We start from the raw sequence: 13,931 nt of genomic DNA, 5'->3' as shown, positions 1-13,931 counted from the left end.
TAGAGAGCGGGGGAAGCTTTGGACCATCACCCTGCAGACTGGCTCGCTAGCATCTACCCCACCCTGCACCAGTCCAGGCCCTGAAATACTCGTGTTGCTCCTACAGAAGTGTGTCCAAATTTCTAAAACCCCTCGCACTCTTCACTCCTTCTCTGGATTACCTCACCCCACGTAGTGACCACACGCAGAGGGCCCTTGCCAGCTTCCTCTGCTCCTCTGAAGGACCGATGCAGTCATTCCAATTCCTCTGCTTCTGTGCATTCCTTCCTCCCCCTCTTTCACCCTCAGAAGAAAAACTAGCCCAGTCTTTACAAAGTAAACTCTTCCCTTTATATGACTCGTAATTCCTTCCTTCTTACCCCTTAGAGAAACTTACAGACATGATTCCCTCTACATCTTCCATTGTCCCTTTTCCAAACTAACAGCATTCCCAGACTAGCATGATAGGTAAGAAGGGGGTTTGTGCAACCAAGCAGATCACGGGTTCTTGTCCATTTCCACCACTTTTTAGTTGTGTTATTTTACCTTTTTAAGCCTCAATTTCCTCAGCCATAAAAGGGGATAATGTCTGGGGTACTAATGGGTGATAGCAAGGAGGTAAGGAAAGAGCAGTATTCTGGGGTCTGGCTGCCAGGATATCAATGCTGGTTCCACCACCTCCTGGCCCGTCACTTGGGCACATACCATGCTCACTTTAAGCCTCAGAGTGTAACCTTCCAATGAGATAAATAATGGTGTGTGCCTCGTGGGGTTATTGTGGGGATTAAATGAAACAACGCATATGAAACCAGCTGAGCACCCAGTGCTCACTGAGTGCTAACTACATTTTTAAATGAACTCACTCTTTAACTACATTTGAAGTTCATCTTGAATAAACCCTTTGCCATCTACTTTTAAAATTTCTGGCATACACCACAAATGTGCAAGCATTTAAACACGATGGTGATGGCAATGAACAAATTAGCAAGTGTGCTTTTTATCACAAAACCCATGCTTTCATTGTCTCAACCTACTGATGGTCATTATATTATCCAGTTACACTAGTAGACTATTTCCTTTTGTGCCAAGTAATTGAGAAACAGACTTACGCAACGACCAAGTCTACAGGTGAGTGATTAAAATGCCTTAAGGGAGTGTTCCTTCTCAGTTATAAAAGCACCAAATATTCCACGAAAGACAAACTAATGTTTCTGAAATCTAATGGAAGTCACATAAGAGTTACTTTTTCTAGAGACACACGTGGCCAGTTTTCAGAAGATGGGAGAAGGGAAAACAAGGAACAATGCCACGTTAGGAAGTCTTGCACACAGGTTCTGAGCCCAGGTTACGTTTTCCAAACACGAACACCCTTCCTTCCTAATTATCTCTGCCTTCAAACCATGTGTCCTGTCTCATAAGTAAAATTCCTGAACATGTGAGTCAGGCCTTAGGCACGTACAAAAAAGACCAGACGAGTTTCTTAATGGAAAACAAAACAAAAACAGGGAGCAGCCTTACCGATAATGGCATTATTTCCTCCAAGCTCTAACAAGCTTCTCCCTAAAAACATATAAACACACATTAATGCCTATTTTAGTATTTCATGCACACTGACAGATGGCCTCAAATCATAATCTATCCCAGTTATGTTTTAATTTATTTTCTGACTTAAAACATAGCATGAACATTGAATCAATGAAATATTTCCTGATTTTAATAATTATACTGTGGTTATATGACACAATGTACTTGTTTCTCAGGAAATACACTGAAATACTTAGTGGTAAAGGAACACAGGTTTTCAACTCTTTTCAAATGGTTCAAAATAACATGCAACCACAATATCCGTGTGTGCATATGTGCAAGTGTGCATTTGTGTGTATGTGAGTGTGTGCTACTGGAGAAAGAGAAAATGATAACACAAATGGGGCAAAAATGTAAGCAATTGGTGAATCTGGTTAAGGCTACATAGAAATTACTGTGTGTCTTACAACTTTTCTCTAAGTTTGACGTTATATTCAAAAAAAACACCCAGTTAGTGTCAATGGTGCAGCCACTATGGAAAACTATATGGCAATGTCCCAAGAAATTAAAGACAGAATTACCATATGAATGATCTAGCAATTTAACTGCTGGGTACAGGGCCAAAAGAAGTAAAAGCAGGGACTCAAACAGACATTTGTACCCCATGTTCACAGCAGCATTATTCACAACAGCTAAATGGTGGAAGCAACCCAAGTGTCCACTAAAGGATGAATGGCTAAAAGATCCTATCTAATAAAAGGGTAATATGCAAATTAACCGTCACTCCGTCACAAAGATGGCAGCTCCCATAGCCACACGATGGCGGCGCCCAGTCCTCTCAGCCTTGCCAGAGTCCCCCAGTCCCGGGGGGGTGGCCACTGAGAGCGGGCAGCATGAGCGGCCTGGCAGAACGCTTGCTTCATTGCCGTGACGACGAGGCAAGCATTCTACCCTGGCCTCAGAGGGCCTCTGGGCAGCGGGCACGGAGTAGCGGGGGTGTGGAGAGGGGGGCATGATTGCATCGTTGCCCTGGCGACGAGGCAAGCGTTCCACGGCCCAGAGGCCACAGAGAGCCTCTGGGCAGCAGGCGCGGAGCAGCCAGGCCCCGCAGAGAGCTACTGGCGCACTGATTCGTGTGCAGGGCTACTAGTGTGTGTGTGTGTGTGTGTGTGTGTGTGTGTGTGTATTTGGAATATATATAAAATGAAATAGTATTCAACCTTAAAAAGAATGGAAATTCTACAACATGGATGAACCTTAAAGACATTATGTTAAATGACTTGAGCCAGTCACAGAAGGACAAATATTGTGATTCTGGTTATATGAGCTTCCTAAAAGAGTCAAATCCACAGGGACAGAAAGTAGAATAGTAGTTGCCAAAGGGCCAGGGGAGGCAGAAATGGAGAGTTAGTTTTAATGGATACAGAGTGTCCATTGAGAAGACAAAAAAAAAAAGTTCTGGAGATGGATATTGGTGATGGCTATACAACAATGTAAATATACTTAATACCATAGAACTGCACACTTAAAAATAGTTAAAATGGTAAATTTTTATACATCTTATCACAATAAAAAGGTTTAAAAATTATGTGCTCATTGTAGAAAATTATTTTTTAAAAAGAGCAAAATGTATCAAGGAGGCAAAAAGCTATGGCCCATAGGTCACCATGAAATCTGTCCTTATACTTTGGTATAGTGCCTTCCAATCTTTTTCCTGTGCGTTTACATTTAGTTGAGATCAAACTATCAAATTAACTTTGCTTTATTTTCTGATTAATATCTTATACCTTCTCCTTAAATTATTAGCTGTTAAAAAAAAAATCACCCGGCTGTGATTGCTCAGTGGATTGAGCATCATCCCAAGAACCAAGAGGTCCTGGGTTCAATTCCCAGTCAGGGCACATGCCTGGGCTGCAGGCTCGATCCCCAGTAGGAGCGTGCAGGAGGCAACCAATCAATGAGTCTCTCTCATCATTGATGTTTCTATCTCTCTCGCCCTCTCCCTTCCTCTCTGAAATCAATAAAAATATTTTTTTTACTGCATAGTATCCATCATGATGATGTACCAAATTTTATTTAGCTACTTCCCTAGTGTTGAATATATGGACTGTTGGATATCTACCTCTTACCTATGTAGGTCAGGGCCAAAGGGCATGACTATTAGGGCTACTGTATACGTTGCCAGCTTACATTCCAGCAATTACACAGCAGGCTATGAATGCCACTCTGACCTTACACTCCCAGCATAAAGATTTGAAATTTATTTGCCTCAGTTTTAGAGCTGTGTTTGCCACACCATTTTAACATGCATTTATTTTTCCTTAAATGCACTTTAAAATCAGCTTCTACGCAAATCACTTTTATTTACTTGTGGTATCAGGAGAGTATGTGACAGCAGCAGAGGTCCTCACTTCCACGCTCTGAAACAGTCACGCATCAGTGAGTGCTGATAAGGGGAGAGGGCTGCTCTTACCAAGTCACTGAGTGCCCGTCAGCCCTAGTCTCTGCTGCAGCCCTGATTTGGTGACAGCTTGCTGGCTATGGCACAGCACTACCCGAGATGGCAAGAGAAGGGGAGGGGACAGAGGATTCCACACCGCACATCAGCTCCTCCTGCCTGGCTTCAAGTGCTGTGCGGCAGAAGAGAAGGGACCTACACTTCCTACATCTTTCCAATTCTCTCTCTGCTTCCTAACCACACTCCTGCAGCCAGCCCCCTCCATGAAAAGCACCTGTAACTTAAGATAGAGTATTTTTCTTTTTTTATCATAATCCATTTAACTAATAGTACTACTTAAGAGAGAACAACTAACTACTACTTCAAATAAGAAGGGAACAGGAGCCCTGACCGGTTTGGCTCAGTAGATAGAGCGTCGGCCTGTGGACTGAAGGGTCTCAGGTTCGATTCCGGTCAAGGGCATGTACCTTGGTTGCGGACACATCCCCAGTAGGGGGCGTGCAGGAGGCAGCTGATGGATGTTTCTAACTCTATCCTTCTCCCTTCCTCTCTGTGAAAAATCAATAAAATATATTTTAAAAAAAAGAAAAAAGAAGGGAACAGGAGCCCAGCCAGCGTGGCTGAGCATCAACCTATGAACCAGGAAGTCACGGTTTGCTTCCCGGTCAGGGCATATGCCTGGGTTGTGGGCTAAATATCTGGTAGGGAGTGTGTAGGAGGCAGCCAATTGATGATATTTCTCTCTCATCGATGTTTCTATCTCTCTATCCCTCTCCCTTCCTCTCTTAAAAAATCAACAAAAACCCATTTAAATAAATAAATAAAAGCAATGCCCCCCAAACAAAAGGGCTGGATTACCTATCAATAGCCAGAAATTTGTCAATATTACCCTTTCAAACCCTCTGTAATCAGCCATAAAGTACAGTGTACAAAGCTATGTTTATATAAATGAGGGAACAGATTTAAATCTTCTATTCCACATTCTCTGTAGGTCCTATATTCCTATCTAAATTGTGAGTTTTCTTTTTTTAATTTGCCAAATAGGCCTGAAAGAACTTGATACATTTGATATGATTTTATTACAGTCATTTAGAAAAAAAAATGACATTCTTTTCCAAATTATGCTATTTAAATTTGCGATTGCCTAATATTAACCCACTAATAACTGTACCCTTGCCCTAACCGGTTTGGCTCAGTGGATAGAGCGTCAGCCTGCGGACTCGAGGGTCTCAGGTTCGATTCCAGTCAAGGGCATGTACCTTGGTTGCGGGCACATCCCCAGTAGGGGATATGCAGGAGGCAGCTGATCGATGTTTCTCTCTCATCGATGTTTCTAACTCTCTACCCCTCTCCCTTCCTCTCTGTAAAAAATCAATAAAATATATTTTTAAAAAATAAAATAATTGTACCCTTTTCTTTTACTTGGACATTCAGATAAACATGGCTGGTATCTCCATGGAAAGGGTCAAGAAAAACAAAACAAAAAACTTTTCGATTTCACATCCAAACCTCTGTGGGAATCAAAATCATTAGAAAACCAACACTTACCAAACCTCTCCTGCACCATCAGGGCCACTTGTTTCCCCACCTGAGTGCTCCCGGTGAAGGACAGCAGGTTCACTCGCTCATCCTTGGCCATCGCTGTGCTGCAGAACAGACAGGTCACTCAGAGAAACCCAGCAATGGCGCCACCTAGTGGTACCAGCCAGAAAACCCTGACATGGGCTCTTGGAAAGGCAGTCTAAGTTACAGGAGAGCAAGGGAAGGTCTTCATGAAAATGAACTATATTTTCACAAGTAGAACCATGTAATACAATAGGCTAACCTCTTCTGAGCTCTCTATAAACAGAAATCAATTTGAGGACATTGCTAAGAATGATAGTCCTTTCTGTCCTAAATGGGTGACTGACAATGTGACCTTAGCATTTCCTCGATGAGATTCCCAGTTATTTTACAGACTCTTAAACTACTAATTCTTCAAGAATTAAAAAGCTAGACTGTAGGAAACATCCTAAGTATCCCTCGTGGAAGATGATTTATAAAGGCTATGCTAGGAGTTCCAGTTGCTTCTAAGGAACGTAGACCAGACACTATTGATTTGCTCAGTTTGGCGCTTCAAAGGGCTTGGTGTGGGCCAACCAGGCAGTCACAGTATCAGTCCAATATAGAGCATGAACAGCTTGATGAATGTAGCCATGTAGGCCTCCCCAGATTCAGCCCAGCAAACACAGGCACGGATACCCAAGGCAGCGGTTCCGTAATGCACACCTACACACTAATGCAATTCTTTGAGCTAATCTAAGGCCAAAGACAAGGATACCCAGAAATTAAGAACAAATTGGTCAAAGGATATTATACTCATGTTTTAATACATGTAGATAATTCACTATGCATACTAGTATATTTCACTTATTTAATAAAAGGAGTACTAATTGCTCATTTTTGAGATAGCCCAGTAAGTTGAGTAAGTATGGAGGTAAAAATAGAGGGAGACTAACATTTGAACTACACCAATAAGACCCCTATGAAACCTCACCTAGTCAAAGTCTAAGCTGATAACAACAACCTCATTCATCATGCTTCTGAGCAATTATATAGTCAGTTCCAGCTTAAAAAGAGGCTGTGACATTATGCTAAGAGAATAAGCCAGACACAAAGGCCTCATGTTGCATGATTTGATTTTATGAAATGTCTCAAGTAGGCAAATCCATGGAAACAGAAAGTAGTTTAGTCATTGCTAAGGGGAGGATAGGAAATGACTGCTAATAGTTACAGGGTTTCTTTTGCTCCACCCCCCCCAAATGTTTTGGAATAAGGTAATGGTGATGGTTGTACAACACTGTGAATACTCTAAAAAAAACACTGAATAAATTTAAATAAAGAAGCTGTATTCACAAGGTTCCCCGTTTTGGCTGGCTGAAGAACGCAGACCAATAGACTAGGTTCTTGGGCTGGGGGTTGGGCGAGGGGGCGGGGGGGGGGCGGTGAGACACCAGACTCCAATTCCCCAGCTCTGCTCTGTAAGCATGCACCTTTATAAATCAAGTGTCAGCAGGCCACGGACTGCCCACCATTACAGCAGCTTGTTATTGTAGAAGATAAACACCTTATAATAGTAGCTCTGGGCAATTAAAAAGGCAGTATCTTACTCATCCTCCAACAGAGGCTGTGCACTAATAAAGGCAGAGCCCAATGAGATCCATAATGATAATGATTCCAAAAAACCATGCTCACTCCAGCTGCACTGCGTTTAGTTCTTCTAGGACAGATGGTTCTAGTTGATCAGCCTGGGGTCCTTAACAGAAAGATACTCTGCACATATTGACTTACCCAATATCTGCCCCACCACAAGTCAAGGAACAAATCGCACCAGGCAGCTTGTTGTCCTCCAGAACCTTGGCTATTATCCTAGAAAGGAAAAGCAATTACTGCTAAGGGAGCAATTTCATTCTTAGGGTTTTTTAAAAACTTCATCCACCTAACTCTCTCTTCCTCCCCTCAAACATCCAGGCCTGGATTTCTCTTCACATAACAGAAATGAGGTTTTCAAACACTTAAAAGTAGAACTCTTTTTTTCCTCCCTAAGGGAATCTTAAAAAGAATTTAAACAAACAAACACACAGCCCAGCCAGTGTTGCTCAGTGGTTGAGAGGTGACCCACGCAACAGGAGGTCACTGGTTCAATTCCAGGTCAGGGCACTTGTCCAGGTTTTGGGCTTGATCCCCAGCAGGGGGCGTGCAGGAGGCAGCCGGTCAATGTTCTCTCATTTATGTTTCTATCGTTCTATCCCTCTCCCTTTCTCTCTCTCTCTAAAAAAGCAATTAAAACATTTTTTTAAACCTGAAAAATAAATAAAAGATATAAAGCATTGGTCAGGTAGTTCAAGTAATCACTGTTTTCAAGTATTTTCTGCCAAGCTATGAGGACATATATGATTCAAGATGGTTAACTGAACACAGGGCATTTTTTTGTTTGTTTGTTTGTTGTTGTTGTTGTTTTTTTGTTCTGTTGCTACAAATCCATTAAAATGATGGTAAAGAAATTTTAAAAAGAAATAAAACCTAGAAAGACAAAGAAGTGAAAGGGCATCCCCATCAGCAAATGAGAAGGTCCAACACATCCCTGCAAAGCAGAGCCAGTGTCCCCCAAACCTACAGTAGGTCGTGAGGAGATACAGCTGAGGGAGCTGGAACTGCCTACAAAATTCTAAAGTCCAGGACTACTGCAGGCTGCCTTCACATCAAACCTTTCACAGTCAGGACATATCAGCACTTCCAGGTTGAAGCACTGCAAACAGCACAGCTTTTCCCCAGTCTCCCACAACTTACACTGTAATAGTTAAAATAACCACAGCTCAATGCTGACTCAATCTTATTTCGAATTATAAAAATGGCTTGAGTCATTCTGTTTTCTCTAAAACAGGGTTCTTCGTTTTGAGCTTCCTGAGGAGCATGGGCCTAAATAGAGCCAAGGTTCTTCTCATCCATCATCCCAACTTGCTGGCTACTTTCTAACTGGTTTAGTTTAGATTTCAAAGAAGGTCCAAATCCTATACCCATTTCCATAAAAGATTCCATTGCGAATGTAAGTAAATACTCCAATTGTCCCCCCAAGAGATGTCCTTTATAAACAAGAATCATATGATTTCACTCACGTGTGATATAAAACAGAAAGCAACAAAAGAATGAACAAAACAACAAACTTATAGACACAGACAACAGAAGGGTGGGTACCAGAGCGGGAGAGGGGAGGGGAGAATGAAGAGATAAAGGGGGGTCAAATTTATGGTGAAGTGCGACTAGATTTTGGGTGGTGAACACACAATGCAATATATATACAGATGACGTATTATAGAATTGTGCACTTGAAACTTATATAATGTTATTAAACAATGTCACCCCAATAAACTTAATAAAAAATATTCTTTACAGTGATTTTCTTTTTTCCATCCAACAAGGATCACACACTACAGCTGTCATGTCTGAGACGAGGTGTCCAATTGTACAATTCTTTCCAGGGACTTAGGGTTTCCTGTCTGCACAAGGAAACTGGTTGTCCTTGAAGGGTAATGGTTTTGCTTTGTGCCCATGGGTACAGGTTAACAAAATCCTTTCCCCCTAATGCATGAGAATCTAACCTTAGGTTAACTGTCTAGTTTTGTTACCCAGGTCCCCTGATAAATGTCAGAGTGTCAACCACGCTACCTACACAGACAACATGGCTTACGGTAAAAATGACCCCTGACTGGCCAACTCCGTCTGGACTACAATAACCTTCTGAGAACGATAAATAGGGACCTCATACTTTTTGGCCTTCCCTGAGTGCAGTGACTCTTGTAACTGTATGTCCCTTATGGGCAGCTGAAAGCTCTGTCAATAGAATTGGTACAAGGTAGTCTGGCTCCTATGGGGCGTTAGGGTATAAGTCAGGGCAACCCCCACTTCTATCCATCTAGGTCTCATCTCCTTACCCCTGTGCAAACTGTTACAAGGACACCAATTGAAGAGAAGTACCTAATGCTATCCTCCTGGCAAATTAGCATATCCTTCTAAATAGGGGTATGATATGTGGCCTATGTTCATCTTATGAGTCTGAATGTTTAAGTGAATTTAAGATTTGTTAGATATGGCAGCACCCTTGCTGAATTTAGCATCATCTTACTCATTGTCTTCCACTGCAAAATAAGATATTCTCAATTACTTAAAATATCAGCTGTGTTCCTATGTGAGCATTTCAAACCCTTCGAAATGTTTAAAGCATATAGTAATTATAAAGCAGCTCAAAGCAACAATAACTTAGAACATTTAAAACTAGTATCAAAACTGACAGTATTTAAAAACAAAACAAAACAACCCGACAGTATTTTAAACCAGCTGCTTAAATTGGCAAGCCAGTTCTAAGTTTTCAATTTTGAAAAAAATTGCCTGGGGAATCTCATCATTTTTATGTTTTGTATATCAGAGTAATAAGTAATATTTCATTCAAACACCCCTACCTTGAAGGATATATTTTGCTCAATATCACACATTCCTTTCAAGTAAATACTATTGTCTCTTTTTTTTATTCTTTTTTTTATTATTTTCTCTTTTTCAGCTCACTTTTCAATTCCTAAACCAGTATCCCATAAATCAGTGGTTCTCAATCTTCCTAATGCCGTGACCCTTTAATACAGTTCCTCATGTTGTGGTGACCCCCAATTTCATTGTTACAAATTGAACATAATTAAAGCATAGTGATTAATCACAAAAACAATATGTAATTATGTATGTGTTTTCCGATGGTCTTAGGCGACCCCTGTGAAAGGGTCGTTTGACCCCCAAAGGGGTCGCGACCCACAGGTTGAGAACCGCTGCCATAAATGATCTTCTAATATTGAGGACCCTCTTATATATAGACTCCACCACAAGCTCTCTACAACAATTCTTAAATCAGAGAATGCAAACCATGAGCATGATACCATTGCAATTATCCTACTTATTAATAACAGGAAAGGAGTAAAGGGAAGGCCAAATATTATAGGCATATCATTGGGCAGCTTCACCAGGAGACACCAGTCTATTCCCTGCAGATGGCTGGGGGAAAAGACGGGACAGAGAGGAAATAGATGCATGCCCAGTAAAGTTGGGGTGATGAACTGGGGACAACATCGGAGGGTACTTGACTGTCAGTCACACCTGGGAACAGGTCAATGGCCAGAACGGGCATGGTCACTGCAAGCACACAAAGATGTGGGATATTTAATCCCCTAAACAAAGGAGTTCACTCTCCAAAGGAGTTCACTCTTCTGGTTGATTCCTGCTTCCTGGCATTCTCCCGTGGCCACAGCCATGTGGACCCCCACACACAATGGACTAACAAACTGTAACTACCCTGATGCTGACTGGACCCGGCTGCAACATGGAAGGGAAATTCTGGACACTGGCTTTGCTTCTAGTTCTACTGAAACCTCAGTTACACTTCTATAACTGGACTAAGGGAAAAGGGGCTTTGGAAAGCCCATGATATAATTCCATGCAAATAAAAATCACTCATCATCCCGTGCAAACCTCAGGAAATTCGTTTTCTCGAGATATCTTAAGGACTCCACTCTCAGCACTCAGTGGGGAGAGGGATACCCCAATTTCCCCAACAAAATCAACCAAGCATAAAGGATGCATCCTCACTCACATGGAAAGGTATGCTCTTGTATACGATCTCTGAATTCCAGAGTGACAAATTATTAACATTGATTTTATGACACAATCAGTTGTGAAGTTTTCAAATATGAGTAAATAAAACAATTTTTAATCAAAAGATAAAATACATTTTAGATAGTGTGAGAAGAATCCCTGGAATAATATTTCTTTCTGCTTTGCTAATAGTCTATGAAACAAAAGCAATAAAAGAATTAGCTGGGTAGAAAACAAAACCACTAACATGTTGAATAGTTTAAAAATAGAGCCCCAAAACTGCAAGAAAATTTCCTCTGTGCTGGATTTGCTTCTCTTTTGCAAGTGACAATAATGTTCATAAGAGTTTGATTTCAACACTTAAATCTGTATCAGCCATGTTTCTACCAAGTTAAATGATGTGGCTCTGAAAGAGCTCTGTAAGCTGCAAAACAACATAAAGTGTTATTACAGTCAAAAAGAAAGAGGTTAGCCAAATCCCACCTGAAATATGAGACTTTTACATCACATTAAAATTCAGTGCCTGTCAGTCACCCTTTTGAGATTTCTCCACACCCAGGAAAAAGAAAGCCACACATACTCACTTTGTGACAGCCACACTAATGAGGGAAGTTGTTGGAGCTCCTTTCCTTTACAGGGTTAAAAAAAAAAAGGCAATTTAATTTGGTGGAAATCATAAAGACCTTTTATTATCAAGCAGAATCAAGTCTTTTTAGACAACGGAGCCTCTCATAACTGAAATAGGAACCTGTCCTTCAGCGTGGCGTCTCTGGGACCTAGCAGACTACCAAACTTTCATAAATATAAAAATGACAAAAAGCAATTTTTAACCTGCTTGCTGCACTGCTCATAGGAACTGTTGCATTAATATCTGCCAATCATGGGAACTGAGTGAAGCGGAAATCAACATGATTTATGTTGGAAGGCTTGTGAGCTGCCAGAAAGCATAGGTCCCTTTGGCAACACGGTGCCAAATGATTAATCCTCCCACCTAAGCATTGCTTTGTAGACAGTCTTTGAGTACAGTCAACTGACTACATTTAGATCAGCCTATAACTAGTGGTAAGATGCAAAACAGGCAAGGACAAATCTAGTTCTTCCACTGAACAGGAAGGCTGAAATCAGTGTTTTGTCATCTATAAGAGGTTGACATTTTCCCACTTCACTTGTACTATCAAATAGTTCATAAAATGTAAAATTTAATGCATCAATGGGAACACTGGCCAAGGGCTTCAGAATAACTTAGAAATTCACTATCAAATTCTTATTGAAGAAAAGAGAGTCAAACTTTAAAAAGAATGTTGTGACTTATCGAAAGTTCCTTTTTTTTCTCCTAGTTATTTATTTAGTTTTCTGTTTGGGGAATGTAGTACAATAAAGATTATTTAACTGGTCTTTGTTTCTGGCATAGAGCTTTCAAATACCTTGGGCCACTGAGCAGTAGTTAGAGCATCAGCCCTCGGACCAAAGAGTCCCGGGTTTGATTCCCAGTCAAGGGCCGCACCTGGGTTGCAGGTTCCAAGATGCAAGTTCCATCCTGGCCCTGGTCAGGACACAGTGTGGGAGGCAACCCAGCGGTGTCTCTCTCATATTGATGCTTCTCTCTCCCTCCCTCCCTTCCACTCTCTCTAAAAATTAAAGGAAAAAATAGCCTCAGGTGAAGATTACCAAAACAAACCCACCCTGGGATTCTGAGTGACAAAAGTGTGTTTGTTATGCTAACAAGGTGACTTGTGTCTACTAGATAGCTTCAAGAGGGGGGCTGGTTGCTGGTCACCAGAAAGACCAACCACAGGAAAGAGAAATCAAGATTGAGTTCAATCACGTCCAATGATTCCATCAATAATGCCTATGGAATAAAACCTCAATAAAAAACTCTGGACACCAAAGCTCAGTGGAGACTCCTGATTGGGAGGGTGCCATACCCCAACTCCACTGGGAGAGGGCTGGAGGCTCTGCGTCTGGGACGCTGTCTGGGACACTTCTAGACCTTTCCCTATGTGTATCCCTTATAAAAAAGCTGCCCTAACCGGTTTGGCTCAGTGGCTAGAGCCTCGGCCTGCAGACTGAAGGGTCCCAGGTTCGATTCCGGTCAAGGGCATGTACCTTGTTCGGGGGCACATCCCTGGTTGGGGCGGGGGGAGGTGCAGGAGGCAGCTGATCGATGTTTCTCATCGATGTTTCTGGCTCTCTATCCCTCTCCCTTCCTCTCTGCAAAAAATCAATTTAAAAAAAAAAAAAAAGCTATAATCATTGAGTACTGTGGTTTCTTGAGTCCCCTGGGTCATTCTAATGAATTATTGAAGCTGAGAGTTCATGGGAACCCCCAAATATACAGATGGCTGGTCAGAACTGCAGATGTCCTGGGGACCTGGGGTACTTGCAGCTTGCATCTGAAGTGGAGCCAGTCTTGTGGAAGTCTGAGCCCTTATACATGAGGAACCTGACACTAAACACAGAAAGTCAGTGTCAGAATTTAATTACAGTACCCTCCTTGAGGTGGAAACAACTGGACGGACAATGCTATGTCAAAAAAAGAAGTCAAAAACAAAATGTTACCAATGGTAAAATACATAATAATTCAAAGTCGGCATTTCACAACTAGCCAATATGACTTAATATGTTAACAGAAAGAGTAGAACCCTAGCCCATGTGGCTCGGTTGGTTGGGGATCATCCCATGCACCAAAAGGTTGCTGGTTCAACTCCTTCAGGGTACAAGAACAGGTTGCAGGCTCAATCTCCACTAGGGGGCGTGCAGGAGGCAACCAATGGATGTTTTCCTCACACCGATGTTTCTC

The 13,931-nt window shown here is 41.7% G+C and overlaps 1 protein-coding gene across 2 annotated transcripts in view; it reads right to left on the bottom strand.

The window, feature by feature from the left end:
• ALDH7A1 (aldehyde dehydrogenase 7 family member A1) overlaps nt 1-13,931 on the bottom strand; it is a 39,264-nt gene that overhangs the window by 13,382 nt on the left and 11,951 nt on the right. The window contains exons 7-10 of one of the 2 annotated variants that reach the window (XM_006081079.3): nt 11,716-11,760; nt 7,292-7,369; nt 5,510-5,607; nt 1,498-1,539 (exon numbers count right to left, since the gene is read on the bottom strand). In XM_006081079.3, coding sequence (XP_006081141.2) covers nt 1,498-1,539; nt 5,510-5,607; nt 7,292-7,369; nt 11,716-11,760 — 263 coding nt within the window. The remainder of the gene's footprint in view (nt 1-1,497; nt 1,540-5,509; nt 5,608-7,291; nt 7,370-11,715; nt 11,761-13,931) is intronic. The other variant, XM_023764530.1, reaches the window with a different exon arrangement.

This window comes from Myotis lucifugus, unplaced genomic scaffold (genome assembly GCF_000147115.1).
Source record: "Myotis lucifugus unplaced genomic scaffold, Myoluc2.0 scaffold_0, whole genome shotgun sequence".
NCBI classification, from domain to species: Eukaryota; Metazoa; Chordata; class Mammalia; order Chiroptera; family Vespertilionidae; genus Myotis; species Myotis lucifugus.
Note: the sequence above shows the minus strand (reverse complement) of the source record. Positions and strands in the feature narration are given on the sequence as shown.